General features: G+C 45.2%; 1 protein-coding gene across 1 annotated transcript in view; it reads right to left on the minus strand.

Annotated features, from left to right (window-relative positions):
* Positions 1-427: 427 nt before the first annotated feature.
* The window catches only part of LOC144770905 (sulfotransferase 6B1-like), a 357544-nt gene continuing 335385 nt past the window's right edge, over positions 428-22586 (minus strand). The window contains exon 7 of the mRNA XM_078655696.1: positions 428-696. Coding sequence (XP_078511822.1) covers positions 566-696 — 131 coding nt within the window. The 3' untranslated portion in view covers positions 428-565. The remainder of the gene's footprint in view (positions 697-22586) is intronic.

Consider the following 22586-nt stretch of genomic DNA (forward strand, 5'->3'; position numbering starts at 1 on the left):
AGACACCTGTTATCACTCATTATGATCATGTCTGCTGAGGATCGTGTACACAAACCTCTGTGTACGTATTTTGACGTGCACTCACACACAAGACACACTTAATGTTTAAGGAGCGAGATTAATTTTTATTTTTTTAACATCTCTGTTTGTAAGAAGGTGACATTTCACATGCCATGCACATTCTGTCGGGTGGGGGGGAGAGCTCATTTGTAGGGCCATAAAGACCCTGTTTAAAAAAGCCATGCGTACCCTTCTCGTGGCCCTCCGTGACTCCCATGTGAGATGCAAATTAGTGATAACTAATTGGTGGACGGTGGATGGTGGTGGGCAGTGCCGCTGGGGGGGCCCTCATTGTGCTTTCATAAGGAAATATTTTTCAAAGTAAACGTCGAAGATTACAAATTAATAATACAATAGGTACAGTAGATGCATTCACAAAAATGTATTTATTCACCAAATCAGTGGTCTCAGAATTAAATTAAAATAAATATCCATTCAGATGTTGTAATTCAGGCTCGGCATGGTTTCTGGCTAATGACATCATGGGCAGGGTTGAAATGAATGTTTAGCTCTTGCAGTGAATTTTATAATTCATTATTTCTCCAAGTTTGGTTCCTCCTAAACACTCTTCAAACTTAGCATCCATCTCCCGGCTTTGAGCTTCAGAGAAATAGTTTTTCCAGTCTCCGACATCACCTGTGCAGGAAAATCAATAAATCAATATTATCTATTGACAAGGTTAGTCACATCACTCAGTAACAGCAGACATTGGATACACACAGGATTGTTTCACCAGGGGCTAAAACTGAAATATTCTATGCGTTTGGTGCTTTTTCTTGTAAAACAGATAATTATTGTAAATTTCCTATTTCTTGTCAATGACGCAACAAGAACTTATTAAGAAGAAAAGAAAACACTGGGTGAAAAGTTTATTCCTCCTTTTGGTATCAGGAGAAAACTGTTGACCTTAGCACATGAAGGGCATCTGGGTCAAAGTCTCACTCAACGACTTATAAAAAATAATTTCTGCTGGCCTGGTTTAGATGCCCATGTGGTGGATTGGGTGGAAAATTGTTCCATTTGTAAAGAAAACTAATAAAAACTTGGCTTTTTCCCTAGATTCCCCCCCCTCGCCATTATCTTTCTCCCACTGTTTTTTTTTATCTTAGGAGTAAGCTACTCTAGCGCCAGGATGCCTGCCAGGCGACAGTTGCGCTCTATAAATGTTTTAAATAAATAAATAAATAAATAAGAAGGAGAAAAAAGACTTAAAGCAGGTTGCAAATCTGTTGATTCTCATATTGCCAATCCTGCTTACCTTGGCACACTGTTTGATTAGACTTCATCGGTCCCATGGGTGAATTACACTAGTCTGACAGGTTTGGTATTGTTGCAGTGGATGTTTTCTCTAAATGGCTGGTGGTCGAATTTACCAATGACATCACCACAGAAAGTACCATAAAGTTTTTAGGTAAATTGTTCAGGCATGCCCTCTATTCTTATTACAGATAATGGTACACAATTAGTTTCTAACGATATGCAAACTTTCTTAAAGAATTGTGGAATATGTAATCATCTCACTTCCCTTTACAAACCCCAGGGAAAATGTTTGTGTGAAAGGGCTAATAAAGTAGTCAAAGGAATCATTCAAAGGCTTCGGCTAATGGTTGTATTGTACGGAAATTGGTTAATGAAATGCTTTGGGCATTTTGTTCTACTCCATGTGCTCAGAGTGGAAAGTCACCCTTTGAGTTGATGAGGGGCAGGTCTCCTGGAACAAAGTTGGTTCCTTCTTGGATGAAACAGTTAGTTACTTTACGTGATGTACAATTTGCACCACAAAGAACCAAGGGATAAAGTTTGTCGTTTCAGCATTGGTGATCAGGTTAAGATCAAAACAGGCAGAATAGGGAGAGGTCTTTCTAAATGTAAGGGTCCATTTACTGTCAAGAAAGTTCTTAACCACTGTGGTATCTTGAATAATGGTGAGTGTTGGAACTTTCGCCGTGTGGCTCTGTATCAAAAATGTAATGACCGGTTTGTGCAGAACAAACATGACAGTGCCACCAACAATAGTGGATACGTGTTAGCCCAGGACTCCTTGGATTACACTCAACTGAGTGTTTCAGGTAATACCTTGTGGGAGGTGACTCCCTCATTACTGCAAGTGCTAATCAAACTACTATACCTAGCTTGGAGAGCACTGTTTCCTCCCGTCCTCTTAGGTGTCGCAAACCACCTATGAATCTTAAATATTTTGCCTGTTAACAGATGGTTTTTTTTTTTCTTTTCTTCTCTCTCTTCCCCTTTCCAGTTTTCCTTTTATGATGTATAGCTTGGTTTCTTTTTCTCTTTCATTGTTTGGAAAGGAAGAAGATGTGTAATACACAGTCTAGTGTTTAATAGAGTTTTCTAGTGTAAGAATGTTATCACATTCTCATTCTGTTTCTCCTTTAGTTAGTGTTCTGTTCCAAAGCAGTTAGATCTTGTCTTCTGCTTGGAGGAGTCCGCTCTCGCCAACCTCTTGTCTACAAATAAAGCCTTACAATTTATCCACCACGTCTGGACCCAGTCATTTACAACAACATACTAGGTATTGTGAGGGACTAAGATATAGGGAAAGGTAGAGCTACTAGAATATATGGCTGGGGTAAAGGTACAAAAGTGCATGGGTAGAAGTACTTAGGGTGTTACAAGGGGCAGAAGTATTCGGATATAGGTAGCACAGGGCATACTTGGGAGTGGTTAGATATACTGGGATAAAGGAGCAGGGGCAGAGATTAGGGGGTACATAGATTTAGTGGGCTATAGAGTGGGGTAGAAGTACTAGGGTACAGGCAAAGGCTGAGGTACTAAGGTATAAGCAGAAAGAGACGTTCTGGGATATATAGGCAGAGGAAAGGGTGCTAAAGTGTAGTCAAGAGTACAAATACTTGGGTATGAGTTGGGCTTTAGGTTCTCGGTATAGGTAGCGTAAGAGGTATTAGTGCACAGGAGATTGGTTAGGAATTAAAGGGTAGGTAGATTTACTAGGGTATAAGCACAGCTAGAGCTAGGGTATCAGTAGGGGGAAAGGCACAAGGGTATTAGCAGCAACAGAGGACGTAGGTAAAGAAAAATACAATTGGGAGAGAGTAGGCAGGACCTAGGATAGGAATAGGAGTAAAGAGAGAGAAGAGCGTGATGGTGTGTTATGTTGTTATGTGGCATTAGGGTGGTGCAAGGGTTTCAGAATGAGGGTGGTATAAGGGTTTTCTGAATGGTGGTGGGGGATGACGTGTAGGAGATTCGAGGGGAGGGTGGGTCCGTTGCCAAGGGTTTGATGCCGCTGGTGTTGTCTGCTGTCCTTCTTTTACAGTCGTGCCTTTGTAGTGGGGAGATGCTTCGAGAGGCATGCTTTTGAAGTGCACAGATGCCCTGATTTTATTGCCCTGGCTCCAGATGGAGTATAGGGGGTGTCCACCCCTTTGTGTCCAGACAGGTAACAGCCTATTCAAGTGTAAGCGGGCTGGGCCCAGCTGCTCCCTCCCATCCTGCTAGTAATGGCCAATTGAGTCAACCTAAGCTCCCAATGGTGTGTGGCTGTCTTGGAAGAATACACATCCCCCAACTGACCCATCAACAGTCATGTGGCCCAGAGACAGGCTGCAGGCACCAAATGGCTAAGGCAAGAAAATGCCAACTTTCTAAAAGGGGCATTTTCAGAATTGCAATTTAAAATCTGACTTCACCATGAATTTTAAATTGTGATTCCAGAGACACAAGAAATGAAGGAGATACCTGTTCCCATTTGTAAAATGTTATTAAAATGTAATAAGGTAATTCCAATGTTATCCTACGGGAGAGGTAGGCCTTGCAGAAGTGAAAAACAAATAAAAAGGTTTTGCTCCTACCAGGACATGTAAAACTTAAAAGTACATGTCCAACTTTGTAAACACATTGGACCCTGCCCTCTGGACTGTCAAGACCCTACACTAGAAATTACTTATCTGAATAAAAAAGGAAGGTTTGGGCCAGGCAAAAGGTGATTTTTGGCAGGTTGAATGGCCGTTTAAAACTGCACACACAGACTCTGCAAAGGCAGGCCTGATGCATGTTTAAAGGGCTACGTCAGTGGGTGGCACAATCAGTGCTTTCAGGTCCACTAGTAGCATTTAGTTTACAGGCCCGGGGCACAGGTCGTGCCACTTTACTAGGTAATTACAAGTAAATTAAACATGGCAGTTAGGTATGAGCTAATTTACCCTGTTTTAGGGAAAGCACATAAGAACCTTAGCATTGTGTAGCAGTGGTAAAATGGGCAGAGTCCTAAGGCCAGCAAAAATGATGTGAGCGCAAAACCAGGAAGACTGAAGACAAAAAGTTAGGGGAAGCCCACGCCAAGGATGCCGGATCATACACTTGTCAAACTTTTCATTCTGTCGCTTTCTCTCTCCATCTTTTACCCGTAGTCTCCTCTTTGCTATCAGTCTTTCTCTACTTCCTCTCAACTTGTCTTCACTACGTGTTTTTCATCCTCTTTCTCGCGTATGCTTTCTACTGTCCCTCATCCACATTGTTTCATCTGCAATCCTAATCAGTGCTTCTATCGGTTTCCTTTCTCCTCCATCTTTTTTCTCTCCTCTCACTCTCCTCCATAATTTCCAATCCTCTGTAACCCTCTGTTCATCTTCCCATCTCTGTCTCTTCTCCTGGTTTCTACTATTTCCTTTTTCTACTATGCTCTTTCTTAAACCTCCAATTTCCTCTCTTCAAAGCTTCAATGCCAGTTTTGCTAAAAAACCACTTGTCACGGGTAGCCAAATATATTTTCTGGCCACTGATTCGGCCATAATTTACCTTCTACAACAGAGACCAAAGGACATAAAAATAAATAATCCAATGTTAAGTCCAGGCAACCTTCATGGGTCTTCATCAGCCTCACACACTCAGGGGCAACTGAGTGCAAATGCACCGGGGTCAAGGAGGGTTCACCGGCCTCAGCCAGGCGTCCCAGCAGCTGAATACTGGTACAAAAACAGCAAAGACGCACCCACCCAACGTGGTCGCCATGATACAACTGTCAAAGACAGAAAAATACGTAAACGCAGTGTGGCATTCCAGAACACGTGGGGACCAGGCAAGAAGTCAAATTGTATCCTTCCACCATCATGCTATTGTGCCCCAGTACAGAGCACATGGTGTGGATAAACATCATATTGCGGGAAGTTGGGGTGGGAGCACAGTGTAGACTATTGAGAAGGTCTTATAAACTTTACATACTCCCTGGGTTGTTTGGGTAGATGAGATCTCTGGACACCTCTGAAAGAAGAGGCCATGTTGTCTTGCTAAATGCCCGCTGCGGTGGATTTGATGCAAAGCCAAGTACCAAAGTGAGAGCCACAGTGCCTGGCTCTGAACCTAAGCACTGTGGAAAAGTAAATTATGCCATGTTCTGTGTCCCTACGCGTCCTCCATCATATGTTATGTGTGCATGATTAATATGCATATGTTATTCCCCATGTTCGATTAAAGACGCAATTATAGTTGTGTCCACCTCTAGTATGCCAGTTTCCAGTTCTCGTGAATACTACGAATATCAGGCCTATGTAAAGCTACGTTGCCACGTTTCTCAGTGTGCACGTTAATGCATTGTAAAGTCCCCGTTTCTAGGCCTCAAAAGGGCCCGGACACCAGATTCAGCTCCTGTCTCCTGAAGCCCTCGCTGAGGAGCGATACAGCCCCCACCTGTATCCTCGACCCTTCACTTACTTCCAGCCTCACAGTGCCCGGTTCAGCCTGGCTCTGCCTCTGAGTCTGCCAAGAGTATGTTATGATTCGAGTTATCAGTACAGCCCTCCTTCTCTGCATTCCTAAAGCTACTGAATCGCATCAATAGTTTCCGTCATTGTCTAGCCTCTACGTCTCCATGTAAGAGAAATACTGCATTTAATGGTCATTTAATATTCTTCATCACGCACTACATGTAGAATAATGCATGCTCCAGTCCTAGAGTCTGTTAGCCTTTACCCCGATAACTTTTGGATTCTATCAACATGTTCTCTAAACATCAGATACTAGATACTACTTAGGTACATGTCGCCCTGACTCTCCAGACTTCAGTCTCTGCTCCTAGCACAGAGTTCATAGCCCCCAGCTTCTCCTAGTAACACGTCATTGCCAGTTTGCGCGCACCATCAGGTTAGAGGTCCCGGCTCCTTAGGTAGCCCCCTCCATGGTTTCCACCCCATTCATGACATATTCTGTTACGTTTGCATCACATGTCTATGTATACGCCCTGTTACACCTCTTTTCACCCTTATCTTTCGCGACTGCTACGCGTCATGCCTATTGCTCCACCCACTGCTACGCCTATTGCAATGTAATGCTATGTGTTTGCGTTATGTATATATGCTCATGTACTGTTATTAAAAGTGGCTAGCCATTCCAGATCCTGCCCCCGGCAGCGCTTGCCATCCTATTCCTGTGCAGGTTGTCCTGTTCCTGTCCTTATGCTGTATTAAACCTGCAAAACTCCTACTACCTCGAATCTTGACTCTTATTTATTGAGCTATCTGTTATTCATTTATGCATTCAAAAAGAGAGGTATTATTTATTTATTTACCACATAATGGCGCCCGAACAGGGACTTGCCCTTTCCCCACGCGCCGGTGAAGCCACGCCGGCCCCCTGACCCTCTGCAGCCGTGACGGAACCATACCGTGCACGTGCAGATATTTCTGCTTCAAGTATCCCTCAGGCCCATGGAGGAGACGGAGGAGGCGGTCCAGCATCCAGACGAGGCGGTGGAGGAACGCGGCGAGTCCCGACCAGAGCCCAAGCCGAGAGTCCAAGGTCCGAGGTATCCGGAGGTCCACCCGTAACTGAAGTCCGAAGTTCGTCGTCCGTCGTCGTAGCAGTCCAGTCCAGTCCGAGGCCTTCCGTTCTTGCTGCCCGGTGAGTACCGTTACTGGGGTAGTATCTAGACAGGGTCAATTTAATTGACTCTGGTCCGTGGGTTGGTGGTACACAGACCCACAAACGAAGTGTCCACTTCGGTGGATGCGGGTCCTGACGTGTCTCTTTATGAGACCGGTAAGTTTCGTATTGTTTCAGCAGTGCATCTAGTTTCTGTTCTAGTCAGTTCTGTTCTCGAGAAAATTCATGTATTCTGTGTTCCGTATTCCAGGTAGTATTCTGTTCGAACTGTTATTCTAAATGTTCTTCATGTATTTTGATGTTGTGGTATGAGTGTGAAGTAATTATTGTGTTTATTGTGTAATTACGTATTGTGTCTCAGTTACAGTTCAGTCATGCCCTTGTTTTCTAAGTTACGTCAGTTAAAAACTAGAAAGGGTCTGCTGGAAGCAGCAGTTCCAGTCCCGCCTAGGGACAGTCCAGGTCATTTTATGTATCAGAAGCATGGCATAAGTGCCATATTATATCTAGATTTATGGGTAGAGTATACCAAAGAGTTAGAGGAAAAGTATAGATGGCCCGTATCAGGTACGTGGGATGCCGAGTGCATCATGAGAGTAGAAGAGGCATTATGGAAAAAGAAAGCCAGACAGTCACAGAAAGATGCCATCGAGTTATGGCGCAAAGAAGCTCATAAAAGAACGGAAAAAGAAATCAGAAAGTCAGAATTAAGTAGAGAATCCTTAGAACGAGCCCAAGAAAAAGAACTAATCGAGATAGGTGAACAAGTTAAAGCCGAACAGTCAGACAGACAGAGGAATGCCCTTATTAAGGGTATGTATCCTCTTCTTGCCGAGGGTTTGCCAAAAGCGACCCCAGAGGCATTCAGTAAGTTCCCGCCACCATTAGTTCCGACCAAGCTACGTCACAAACCGACCGCAGCTGATATTTTTATCTCGTCCTATTTGGACGACACAGTCCCAGAATATGCAAATCCTGTTCCCGCCCCGCCAGTCCCTGTAAATCAGGCACTTCCCGTTCCTCCAGACACCGCAGTGCCTGCTACGGTCCCCCAGGTCCAGTCCGCCATACCAGTTCAGCCCGCATTTCAATTTCCCGCCACACTAGTACGAAGAGTATCAGTTGACGATTCTAGTTTAGGGGCCGCAGGAGGAGGTCCTCCTCAAACCCCGCCGCCACACAAGCGTTTAACGTCAGTCGAATTACATGCTCAAGCGTCACAGCGCACGCCCAGATATCAGTCTGTTGCAGAAATAAGGAAAGCCCTTACCGAATGCGGCTATGATCCAGTCCCAGGCGAGGATAATATGGTTTTATATTCATTACGCGTAAGAAAGGTGGCCGAGTATCTAGTCACCCTACCGAATATGAAAGAAGATCTAGACAGAATATATCGTTTCATCCGTACAGGGGATGATCCAGAAAGCATTGGCGAAGTCATGTCTCAAAGGAAAGCTGAGATCCAGCTCATGATACTAAAGTTTTTGATTAATTGTTTAATAAGAGAACAAGATTACCCGTCCAAAGATCAAGTCGAAATGAGAACCCTGACAAAGTGGAGTGATAATATAGCCGAGGGTAAGCACAAGACCATCAGTGCTATGGAAAGTATGTACAAGAAAATCCGTAAAGAAATAATAAAGTTACACGAACAGCGTAAAGCAGCACAAGTAAGCGAGAAAGAAAGTAACTCTGATACTGAAGAGGTAGACGACGAGAATCCCGCCAGAATAGCGTATGTAGGAAAATCTAGATTTCCAGATCGCCATTTACGCCTAGAACACAAGTCAACTTTCCATCATCCAGCACCAGAACAAGGTTCTCTAGAACAAGTGTTTCAAGCTACCGATCACATTCTGAAATCACGAATCGGTTACAGTGAGTTAAGTACTATGCATGAACAAGAACTAGCCCGATCAGCAGTCCGATGGATTACTGATTCTACCACTTTTCCAGACGAAATAGTGGCACAAATGTTTCTGAAACTGCCCCCAGCCGAGCAGCGACTGGTGGGTATGTATATGATCCAGCACCTCATTACATTGTATGAGGGTCAGCACTCTGATCCAGGCCCGTTACATGATATCCTGAACGAGTTACTCCAGTATAGATGGAAAGGTCTAGGTACCGATTTAATTAGTGTCATTCTAGAACAGCGTCACAAATATAGAACGTTTTTGAACCCGCATTTTGTTCATGTCTCACCCCCAGAAAGTAAACCATTTTACATGGAGAGACAGAATCCGTTACGAGAAGTCCACCCAGTTAGAGGAACGGGTGGCGAACTAGAACGAGTGTTTGTTTACACCCCGATCACAAAGATGGAACTCTTAGAGATGAAAAAATTAATTCCCTGTCATGATAAAGATCCAGCGGGGTTCCATCGAGAATTAAAAGACATGCTCCGTATGGGAGAATACACGTATCCAGATATAATTAAAATGTTAAAGGTTCTGCTGCCCGCAGGGGTGTATGAAAAGCTCAAGGAAAAAGAATGGGAGGTGGGAGAGAAAAAGATAGATTGGGCAGTTCTAGAAGCTGAAGATAAGGCACGAGTACCAGGTACCGGTCTTGGAGCGAAATGTAAAGAATTACCTGAATTATTGATTCAAGTTTTACCCAGATTACTAACAACTAAAAAGGAAGACTGGGATGCAATTTCAGCCTGTAAACAGAAACAAGACGAAGACATTAGTGATTTTTATTCTAGATTTGAGAAATGTTTTAGCATCAACAGTGGCCTCAAGACAAGTAGCGAGTCATACCCTCACCTTTTTGTTACTAAATTAGTCGAGAATTCAAGTCCACCAATTAAAAATCGAGTTTTGAAAGTCGAAAGTACCTGGCAAGCTAATACCCCGTCCCAGATGTTACAGATGCTCCAATACCACCAGAATAGAATCAGGGAAGAACAAGAACATGAGAGAAAACGTATGAAAGACACGAAAATGAAAGTACTAGTTGCACAATCTGTTCCTCAAGACAGTCAGAAGAGGGGTCCGAATCAAGCCAGTCATCCTGCAGTTCCCGTTAAAGGGACATGCAATTATTGTAAACAGCCAGGTCATTTTATAAACGAGTGTGTAGTTCTGAAACACAACATAGCTACTGGTAAGACTAAAGAAAGACCACGTCCGCCTAGACAAGAACAAGTTTCACAGACTTCTCAGCCACAGAATGCACCACAGACAGTTACTGTACCGCAGCCTATTGCTGCAACACAGCATGTTACACAGCAGATGTATCAGTATGCACAGTCCGAGTATCCAGAGTATCAACCGTATTCATGAAACAGCCTAGAGAGGGAGATAGGCTTGCCTCTCATCGAGATACCTGTAGATCAAGAAGGTCCCTATGTTCATAGTCAAGTACTAGGGAAAGACAAAGTTTCTGATTGATACAGGGGCAAGTAGGACCACTATAAGTCACGCCGAAGTTCCAGGGGCTCCGCTCTCAGGCTCTAGAAATGTTTCCCTTGGATTTTCAGGAAAACCTATTGTAAATGAAATTTCAAAGCCAGTTACTCTAGAAGTAGGTCCATTGTCCCGCACTACTGACCTGTTACTTACTAAGTCATGTCCAGAAAATCTATTAGGCATTAAAACACTGAAAGAATTAGGTGCAGTTATATGCTGTTCCCCAGAGGGAATACGATTGTTCCTACGTGACTTCAAGGGTCACTATGTATTACGAGATTTTGATCCAAGATTGTCCAATGTCCCGCAGCATCTATGGGCGCAAGGTCCAACTGATGTTGGTTATATGCAAATCACACCCCATCGTGTGACTCTCAAGCCAGGTGTAGTCCTGCCACGAATCAGACAGTACAGATTGCCACCTGAGGCTGTAGCAGCCTTATCCAAAATTATTGACGAGCTCATGGCTCAAGGAGTAGTTGTAGAAACTGACTCCAATGTATGCAATTCTCCGATCATTCCTGTTATGAAACGTACTGATCCAAATGCACCTCCAGTATATCGATTAGTGATTGATCTCCGAGAGCTTAATAAATGTATTATTCCCCAGTACCCAGTTGTCCCAGATATCTCTTCCCTATTGACAGCCATTGATTCCGAAGCTTCATTTTTTACAGTCATAGACCTCAAGAACGCATTTTTTAGTGTTCCCATTCATCCAGACAGCCAGTTTCTTTTCGGATTTTGTTTAAATGGAAGGAGCTATATGTTCACACGAGCTCCTCAAGGTTTCACGGAAAGTCCTAGTATTTACAGTCAAGCACTCAAGAGACACTTAGACAATATTCACATGCCAACTGACACTGCCCTGCTCCAGTATGTCGATGATCTACTGATCACAGCCCGTTCTGAACGTGCTTGCGAGCGAGCCTCACTTACAGTCTTGTATTTCCTAGCCGAGATGGGGCACAAGGTGTCCCCTTCTAAGCTTCAATTCTGTGTCCAGCAAGTGGTCTACTTAGGACACTTACTGTCCAAGAGGGGTAGGCAGTTGACACCTGACCGTATCCAGTTAATAGCGAGTCTTCCTCAGCCCAAGACCCAGAAGGAGGTACGTGCTTTTATTGGCCTCACTTCTTACTGCAGACAATGGATTCCTCAGTATGCATTTCTAGCCAAGCCACTGATACAGTTAACGACACAGGAGGCAGCCGTATCGACTGTCCTCCCTTGGACATCTGAACATACACTTAGTTTTAATGAGTTAAAGAAAGCCCTATGTCAAGCTCCGGTTCTAGCTACACCGAACTACAGTAAGCCTTTTACACTTTTCGTCACAGAACGTGAAGGTACAGCATTATCTGTTCTCACACAAGATCAAGCAGGACAATACAAGCCATGTGCCTATTTTTCGAGCACATTAGATCCTGTAGCCCAGGCTCTGCTTGCGTGCCTCAAGTCAGTTGCAGCCACAGCACTAGCTATCAGACAAAGTGATTCCATAGTATTAGGACACTCCCTGACAGTACAAGTTCCACACTCCGTGGAAGTTCTTTTAAATCGAACACAGACCCAGCACTTGACAATTGCACGTTTAACAGGTTATGAATTGACACTGTTTCAGCCACACATAGAAATCAGACGCTGCAACGTTCTCAATCCTGCTACACTGTTACCATCAGCTAATCCAAATCCTGCCACACATGACTGTGTGGAAGTAGTCAACATTACGACAAAGCCAAGACAAGACCTGACCGATATTCCGTTACCAGACCCTGACCTGACACTTTATGTGGATGGTTCATGCATGAGAACAAGTACAGGAGAACTAGTCGCCGCGTATGCAGTGACCACTGACACTGAAGTTATTGAGACACACCGTATTGACACCCTGTCCGCTCAAGCAGCAGAGCTAGTTGCTCTGACACAAGCCTGCATACACGCCAAGAACCTGAAAGTTAATGTTTACACAGATTCACGCTACGCATTTGGAGTCGTACACGACTTTGGAGTGCTCTGGCAGGAGAGAGGTTTCATGACTTCTCATGGAACCAAGATTCAGCATGGTCTCCTTATTCAAGCTCTGTTAGATGCAATACATTTACCGACATCCATTGCTATCATGAAATGCAAAGCACATACGAAAGTTACTGACATTATTTCCCAGGGTAATGATCTAGCAGATCGCACAGCCAAGCTTACAGCTCAGACTCCAGACATTCCAGTTAACATGACACACACTCTAGATCCGACTACATGTATGACAATTAAGGACCCTACTCAAGATGTCATAGATATCCAGTTACATGCTACTCCCGAAGAAATCAAGAAATGGTCCGAACAAGGAGGGGTCCAGACAGATCAAGGATGGGTGACGAAGGGAAAAGCCACATGGTTTCTCCCCGACTCTATGGTTCAAGTCATTATCAATACCGCACATAGTCCAGCACATTTAGGAGAAAAAGCTATGTTAGACAGTATCCAGAACATTTGGTTCAACAAGCATTTACGAGCTGCAGCCAAGCAGAAAGTCCGTACCTGTATGATATGTTGTCAGTTTAATCCAGGTAAAAGTGTCCCGGTGGAACAAGGTGGATTCCAACCTCCTGACCACCCTTTTGAAGTCCTCCAGATGGATTATATTCAGATGGAGCGATGTCGAGGTTTCAAGTATGTCCTCGTAGTTGTATGCGCTTTGTCCAGGTGGACAGAAGCATATCCAGTCTCAGATTACACAGCCGCGACCACTGCCAAGCAGTTGGTTCGTGAGTTCTTCCCCCGTTATGGACTCCCTAGGGTCGTATATTCTGATAACGGCCAGCCATTCTCCTCAGAGTTAATGAAGCATGTTTCCCTTTTGTTAGGGTACCAGTGGAAGTTCCATTGTGTACGCCACCCTGAAGCAGCAGGTCTCGTAGAGAGACATAACCAGACCCTGAAAATCCGCATCGCCAAAGTATGTAAAGAGAAAGGTGTGGACTGGCTAGTAGCTCTGCCAGTCGCTTTGTTCTATATGCGCATGGTCGCACATTCCAGATCAGGTCTGTCCCCGTATGAGGTCGTTTTCGGCCGCCCCCCTAACATGTGGGGTACACCCAGACCCCGAAGTATTACCGATGTTTCAAGTAATATGCTGACAGATTACCTAGCTTCCTTGATGTCTGCCCTCAACTCTTGTCGTTCACAGGTTGCCGCCGCATTTCCAGACAATACCGAGGTGGCACCGCATGAAATCGTTCCCGGATCCATGGTTTTAGTGAGAAATTTTGACCGCTCAAGTCCGCTAGAGCCTCGCTGGAAGGAGCCCCGACAGGTCCTCCTCGCCACCCGCACAGCCGTGAAGTTGGAGGGACGCAAAGGCTGGGTGCACCTTTCGCACATAAAGAAATTTTATGGATTGAAGCCCGTTTCAAAGAACATTTCTCAGGATTTGAAAGACTGCCAAAGTACTATTCTCAAGGACTGTCCCGCAAAGAACAATGATACTGCACCCTCCCTGTTAGAGAAAACTCCGCAGCAGGAGTATAAGTTGAAACTCCGGTCTAGTAAAATAAGTCAGCCAGTTTGATTGTCTAAGTCCTCCCCTAGGTGAAACGGTTAGACTGTTTCTGACATGTATAAAATAGACCCCCATAGTGAGAGAGTTAGTCAAAACTCAATCCGATGTATCGTTTTTCTAAGTTTCGTTTTATTTCTCAGCATTATGATTTCCTGCACCAGTTATGCATTTTACCTGTATTTTCCAGTTTCTCATGTAAATAAGTCTACTAATGTTACGGTAGAGCACACGTTTAGTGATCTGCCCCCTCATGAACTCTCTTACCGCCTCGCTATGCGAAATAATTCTTTTATCCGCATGTTACATTATTCACACCAGACCAGCAATGCCACTAATTGTTGGGTGTGTGGTCGACTCCCCCCTTTTCAGACACCGAAGGGAGTTCTGCCACTCTTTCCTTATCCTTTTTCACATAATGGTTCGTGTGGAGCATGGTCCACGTTAACGTCATCCTCAACAGATATGTCTTTTCTTAACAGTACATGTTTTCCAGACAAGCAAGGTCTCCCCCACAGAACCGGGTTAGATCTAGAAAATGAAGTGTATAATTTAGGTAATTATTCTTCGAATTTCATGGTCCTGAATGTTCAGTCTGATACTACTCCAGACTTACCTGCAATTTCAGTACTACCAGTCAAAGGCGAATTATGTGTCCGAAATAATGGTTCTACACACGTAGGACATAGCGATTGTACTACTATTGTCAAGTATAGTGACAGTGGGAAATCTATTTTCAAAGCTTCACGTCATTCATATTTTATTTGTGGTCAAACCGCATATGTTCGTCTGCCCCTTGATTGGGAGGGAACCTGTTACATTGCCTTCCTACTGCCACCTGTTTTCCTAGCCCCATCTGATTATCATAGAAACACACATCTAGTACACATTAGACATAGAAGGGAGATCGAGTCCCCAATTGTCGATTATACTGAAACTGCTCTAGAACAGTATACAGATTTCAATAGAGGTTTCTTCTTCTTTATAGGACCTATCCAGAATAGTAAGCTAATCCGTAGGTTAACCAGAACCCTTGAAGCTGTAGTAAATGAGACTGCCTCTGCCCTAGGTAACTTAACCGAAGAGCAATCTGCTATGAGATTTGTCGTTTTACAGAATCGTCTCGTCCTTGACGTCATACTGGCCGATAGGGGCGGGGCTTGTAGAGTCATCGGATCTAGTTGCTGTATTTTCATTCCAAATAACGCGCCGTCTGTTTATTCAGCTATAACCAGACTTCATAAAATTGCCCATCTGTTACACCAAAATCCAGGCACCTGGACATGGTCCGGTTGGTTCTGGAATATAGTTTCCGCCTGGGGATGGAAAGTCTTGTCCTTTCTAGGTATTGCAGTAGCGATCATATTCAGCTGCTGCCTCTGTATACAATGTGGCCCTGCGATTTGCGGCATTTGTGCTACATCTTGTATTCCTAGTCCTAGGTCCCGTTCTAAATCCCGTTCAAAAAGAATTCGAGACGAGCAAATGATACTGTATGAAATAATAGATGGTATCATGAATATTGATGTTTCCTGATGGAAACGTAGTGACAAGGAGGGAATGTGGAAAAGTAAATTATGCCATGTTCTGTGTCCCTACGCGTCCTCCATCATATGTTATGTGTGCATGATTAATATGCATATGTTATTCCCCATGTTCGATTAAAGACGCAATTATAGTTGTGTCCACCTCTAGTATGCCAGTTTCCAGTTCTCGTGAATACTACGAATATCAGGCCTATGTAAAGCTACGTTGCCACGTTTCTCAGTGTGCACGTTAATGCATTGTAAAGTCCCCGTTTCTAGGCCTCAAAAGGGCCCGGACACCAGATTCAGCTCCTGTCTCCTGAAGCCCTCGCTGAGGAGCGATACAGCCCCCACCTGTATCCTCGACCCTTCACTTACTTCCAGCCTCACAGTGCCCGGTTCAGCCTGGCTCTGCCTCTGAGTCTGCCAAGAGTATGTTATGATTCGAGTTATCAGTACAGCCCTCCTTCTCTGCATTCCTAAAGCTACTGAATCGCATCAATAGTTTCCGTCATTGTCTAGCCTCTACGTCTCCATGTAAGAGAAATACTGCATTTAATGGTTATTTAATATTCTTCATCACGCACTACATGTAGAATAATGCATGCTCCAGTCCTAGAGTCTGTTAGCCTTTACCCCGATAACTTTTGGATTCTATCAACATGTTCTCTAAACATCAGATACTAGATACTACTTAGGTACATGTCGCCCTGACTCTCCAGACTTCAGTCTCTGCTCCTAGCACAGAGTTCATAGCCCCCAGCTTCTCCTAGTAACACGTCATTGCCAGTTTGCGCGCACCATCAGGTTAGAGGTCCCGGCTCCTTAGGTAGCCCCCTCCATGGTTTCCACCCCATTCATGACATATTCTGTTACGTTTGCATCACATGTCTATGTATACGCCCTGTTACACCTCTTTTCACCCTTATTTTTCGCGACTGCTACGCGTCATGCCTATTGCTCCACCCACTGCTACGCCTATTGCAATGTAATGCTATGTGTTTGCGTTATGTATATATGCTCATGTACTGTTATTAAAAGTGGCTAGCCATTCCAGATCCTGCCCCCGGCAGCGCTTGCCATCCTATTCCTGTGCAGGTTGTCCTGTTCCTGTCCTTATGCTGTATTAAACCTGCAAAACTCCTACTACCTCGAATCTTGACTCTTATTTATTGAGCTATCTGTTATTCATTTATGCATTCAAAAAGAGAGGTATTATTTATTTATTTACCACAGCACTATGACAACCCCATCGTCACCAGTACCATTCTTGATTAAAAAGATATTTGCAGGATGTCGGCGAGGTAGGACGCTTTCCTTAACCTCTCCCGCCCGCTGCCAGCCTAACACAGCATAGCGAACCAGGTCACTGTTCTCAACACTTCGAGAAGACTTACAAACAGTTAATAAAGATCTCACCCAGGAGATTAAGGAGATCAGGAAAGATGTGGACTCTTTGGGGGACCAGGTGGTGGCCTTGGATGACAAAGGTGGGGTGGCCAGGTCGAGGAGACGGAGGTTCTCCACCAAAAGGTGCTTCACCTTCATGACCAGCATATAGATCTACAGGCCCTCCTCGAGGACCTCAAGAACAGATCGCAAAGGAACAATGTACGTATTGGAGGGGTGGCACAGAAGGTGGAAGGGGAAGACATTTTCACCTATGTGAGAGATCTCTTTCATCCCATCCTCAGTAAACCTCAGGACACGGACATTAAACTAGACAGAGCGCACAGAGTTGGCCCAACCCGCTCCAACACAGCACATCCAGCGGACATTGTAGTATGTGTACATGAATTTGAGGCGAAAGAAGAAATTCTGCAAAGAGCCCGCGATATACACCCAATCACCTTTCAAGGCCAAACACCGTCCTTTTATTAGGACCTTGCTGCTCTCACGTTGCAGAAGAGGAAGGCGTTTCGCCCTGTCACTATGCACCTATGCAACCAGAACATTGCGTACTCCTGGGGCCACCCCTTTCTGCTCATTTTCTGCCTGGGAGGCAAGTTACACCAACTGAGATCCCTTACAGAGGCCTGCCAGCTGCTGGGCCTGGATGTGCCGAGGGGGGCGACGACCCTGGGGCCCCTTACACAAGGCGTGGAGAGCGACAAACCCAATGGAGAAGATAGAGACTGAGGCGCTCCCCGGGAAGTATGGACCTATCGAACATAGCAAATGGACAGCTGGCAGAGCTGGAGTCCATCCCTGTGCTGGCCAAATAAGATGAAACTTAGCACAATTAGTGCAGGGTAGCTCTCAATAGAGGTGTTGGGCGGGTGGGCGGGGTGAGGCTTAGAAATGATGACCACACTATGATTCCCAAGTACTTCTCCTGGCATCCGAGACTGGCTGCGAGACTGATTTTGAACATTCGTTTTACTCTAATAGTTAATTATTTCCTCGAGTTTTCTGGGGTTTGCAGTTTGGGGTTACACTCACTTTTAGGCTACACAAAGCATTACTGCCCCAGGTTAGGTGGGAAGCTCCTAGTAATAGAGGGAAAATGACATGAGCTTAGGTAGAGGAAGATGTCTTCGCCTTTATCTTACACCAATGCAACCCCGCACTTACAGTACTCACACTTCACGTAAGGAGACTCAACAACCCAGTGAAGCGCAAAGCAGTTCTCTCATATGTGGAAAACTCAAAGGCAGACATCTCTCTCCTGCTGGATAACACCCTCGATAGATCAGCACAACGTCAGGGTCATGCCGGGGCACTATCCGATGGGGGCCGCGCCTGGCAAAGAGAGCTGTGGCTAACAGACCTCTAGAGGGCTTCCTACCCCTGGTCACGTGAGCACTCCTATTCCAGTGCACGTAAAACTTATGCCAGATTAGATTATTTCTTAGGCACAAAGGACACACATCCATGACGGGGATGGAGATCCTCGCAGCAGCACTCCCTGACCATGCGGCGATCACACTTTCCCTATCCTTGCCTCTGACGGAGCAGCCCACACGACAATGGCACCTACAAGATACACTACTGCAATGCCCTGCAATGGTTGCGCAGATCCAACTATCTATCTAAGACTACTTAGCGCATAACGATCTTCCAGAGGTGCACATAATGACACTATGGATGCGCTTAAAACAGTAATCCGGAGCGAAATCAACGCGATTTCAGCAACAGATATTAAAATATGGACAGAGAAAAGAGAGGACCTGTCCCAACAGATTAAAGAACATGAGCCCATACATCAGCGCACAGGGGCCCCAAGAGTATACTGCCAGCTGTCTACGCTGCAGTCACAGCTAGCCGCAACAGACTTCGATCGGGCGGAGTACGCGGCCATTCAGTTGTGTCATTCTTTCCATTTGGGAGGGGACAGGTGCAGCCGACTCCTAACCCATGAGCTACGAGTCCAACGGCAAACTCAGGGAGTACAATCGATACATACAGGTACAGGAGATCTGGTGACGAATGATAAAGACATTGTGAGCGCCTTTTAGGATTTTTACTCAGATTTATATTCGCCCCAACAGCTAGACACCTCGGTTAGTGGACAATATATGCAAGGGGCACAGGCATCCACACTGACACCAGAAGTGGCAGAGCAGTTGGATGGAGAGAGTCCCCAGGCCCAGATGGCTTCACATCAGCATTTTATAAGACCTTCTATGCCTTAGTAGAGCCCTCTCGATGGGATTCTTTAACACATTCGCCGAGCCAGGGTCCATCCCAGCCTCAATGCAATGGCCTTGATAGTTGTGATTCCCAAACCTGGTAAAGATAAATCTCACTGCAGCTCCTACTGCCCTATCTCCCTCTTAAACACAGACCTTAACTTTTTTACTGGTATCTTGGCCTACAGACTGAACCCACTGATGCCCTCCCTGATCAACCCATATCAAGCGGGCCTCATCACACAAAGACAGACGAGCGACAACACTAAACTGGTGCTTCACAAGATCGAGAAAGCTTCACGAGCGCCAGGCTACATGATATTAGCATTAGACGCAGAGAAGGCCTTTGACAGAGTCAATTGGCCCTATCTGGAACAAACTCTTGCACATTTTGGTCTTGGAGAAACGATGCAGACATGGATTCCAAACTGTTATCGCTTCCCGGTGGCGACAGTTAGGGTTATTGGTCACACTTCTTGGCCCTTCCCAATAGGTAGAGACACACAACAGGGGTGCCTATTGTCAGCCCTGTTGTTCGCCCTTTACAAGGAACCACTGGCGCAGAGAGTCAGGGACCACCCTTCGGGAGTGATCAGCGCATTCATCAGTCTCTATGCAGACGATATTCTGATGACACTCTCTAACCCGGACATAGCACTCACAGCTTTTTTGTGGGAGTTGGAGATTTTCGGCATGGCATCAGCGTTTTAAGATGAACGTTGGGAAATCACTGGCACTCAACCTCTCTCTCTCTCCCCAAATGGTGGCAAGCTGAAGAAACAGCACACCATCCAATGCTCGACTGACCACATGCCCTACCTTGGGATCAACCTGGCATCAACCACACAGGCCACTGCAGATATTATTTACCACACACGCAGGTCCATGCCGATCTACAATGGTGGAAACACCACCAGATCTCCTGGCTAGGTAGGACAGCAGCAACTAAAATGACAATCCTCCCAAAGATTTGTATCTATTCCAGACTCTCCCTTCTTGCAGCCGCCCGCAGGTATGATCTCCAAGCTACAGTTTGAATTTTTTCAATTCATATGGCGGGGCAGAAACCCCGCACAAAGAAATTTATTAGCTTCCTTCCCCCTAGCGAAGGAGGCCCGGGAGTCCATGACCTACAAATTTACTACCAAGCAGCCCAGTTACGTACCTAGTGGAATGGAGCCGTGCCGAATCAGAGAAACATTGGTTGCTCCAAGATGGAGCAGTTGTCGGCATATTTCTGTCAACGGTCCCTTTCCTGATGAAACCCTATAAGCCACACAATCTCTATCTATCTCCCATTACACAGGCAACTATGGTGGCGTGGGATCAGACTAGCATCTGATATGGCTTGACCACATTTCCCTCCCCCCTGACCCCACTGCTGGATAACCTGACTTCCCCCAGAGAATGGAAAATGAAAACTTTGCCAGGTGGAGGCTCTCGGAGTGTCGCTCCATGGGCTACCTCTTCGACGTTGAAGGGATTCTCCTGTTCTGTCAGATTTGCATGGACTTTGGCATCCTGAGTCAGATCGCCTCCAACACCTACAGCTCTGACACTGGGTTTTACACCCACAAAATAAGTCTAATACACATGGACACCTCTCTAACTATGAAAAATGGCTCCTCACTAAGAACTCAGACAAGAAGCTGATTTCCAGACTCTATGCATTACTGAACTCAAAGAATAAACACCTATACAATGCAGGCCTAGTCAGGTAGGAAAGAGATCTGGGTAGGCAGCTGAGTACCAAAGAATGGGAGGGAAAATACAACAGAGCCAGGCATACCTCCACCAATGTTGCTCTCACTGAAACCTTCAAATAAATTGTTACGTACTGGTATTATACTCCGGAACGGAAACATAAGGCATTTGCTTCACAGAGTGTGGACTGCTGGCGGGGTTGCGGACATCCCGGAACCTTAGTTCACATATTATGGGAATGCCCGCTGCTGCAGCAATACTGGTCTCAAGTTCTCAATGAACTCGACTCCTATCTCTATACCCAGCTTCAATGATTCCCTACATACATAATACTCGGCCTCCCAAATCCATTGACATACCCCCTGAAAGCTAGAAGGGGACGGGAAATGGGACAAGCACTGGGAGCCGCTGTGCAGAACATCCTTATTCACTGGGGCATTCAACAAATACCTACCCACCTTGGCTGGCTCCTCAGACTGGCATATGTTAGGTATGGAGACGATAACGCTTTCACTGGCAGGGCAGGGGTCGATGTTCAGGGAGCTGTGGCGTCCCTTCTTATCCCTACTGACACAAGAGTGTTGTATTTTAAATGTGTTTACCATGTGTTCTGTTGCCATTCAGTCCTGGTATTCCATTAGTGGAATCTAGATTCTGGATTCCAGTAGTGGAGGGGCTGTTACTGCAGGAAGCAGCTGTTGGGGGTTGCTCCGCTTATACACAATAAACTTCTCTTCATATGTACAAGATCTACTGTCTTCAAAAATGGCGACAGAGGATGACATCCTGGAACTTTGTTGAGGAAAGTTTGATGTTAACCCAGAGAGTTTTGGACTAACTCAGGAGCAAATGTATGGATTTTCGTTTTTTATTTTGCTCGCAAAATTTAACGAAACCGAAGAGCCCCAGCACCCCCGCTTATAGGAAGTACACAATGGAATTGTAAGTAACTTGGCTATTACTTACGTGTATTTTCGTTCTTCCTGGATCGAGCTGTTGGTTTTTGCGCTGTTCCTGAAGGTGTAACCTGCGTGCCCCGTGTAGAAGAGATGTTAAGCTGTTCCTCGGTGAGCGTGTAAAGATTGGAGATGTTTTTGGGGAGGTTTTTGAACTGTTCTGGAGTCGTGAAAGAGCATATCATGGGAGTGCATTTTTTGAAAGGTAAATGCAGTTGCGCATAGGATTCATGAGCATTCCTGGGCGCGATGAGACGTGGTGTGTTCTATCTTCTGATCGCACTCTGGAGAACCGGTCCTTATGGGCCGAGCGGCGCAGGGCACGCCTAATATATCCAGGTTCACCTGCCTTGTCAGACAGAGACACGAGACACTCTGTTAGGCGTAGAAAATCAGGTTTATTAGCTGCAGCTAAGCATAGTTATCCAAGAAGTACAGTTGTATATTCTTAGGAGACTGCCACTTAATTCCGTGGCGCACAATCTTTTATAGCACACATATTTACAACGTCTACTCCCAAAACATACAAAGCTGACAAATAGGAAAAGTTTGAAAACAAGCTATCAAGTATCTTGAATACGCCCTCCTTTCAGACCCCGTGTTCTCTCCTCCCCTCACGTTAATCAATACTAGTGCATGTAATTCAATTTGCAGGTGGCAGGACGTATTTGCGTGCTTCAAAGGATAGTTGTGTAATAGGAGAATACAAGGAGAGAATAGCGAAGGCCAGTCAAATAAGATAAAGGAGAAGAAGAATGGTGGGACCCAAACAGTCAAATAAGACAAGGATCAATCAGTCTAGACATGGATTAACAAACTCGGCCAGACCCTGACATCGGTTTCGTAAACAAGGACAAGGGGTTACTTTTTAACAGAAA

This window comes from Lissotriton helveticus, chromosome 7 (genome assembly GCF_964261635.1).
Source record: "Lissotriton helveticus chromosome 7, aLisHel1.1, whole genome shotgun sequence".
Lineage (NCBI taxonomy): Eukaryota > Metazoa > Chordata > Amphibia > Caudata > Salamandridae > Lissotriton > Lissotriton helveticus.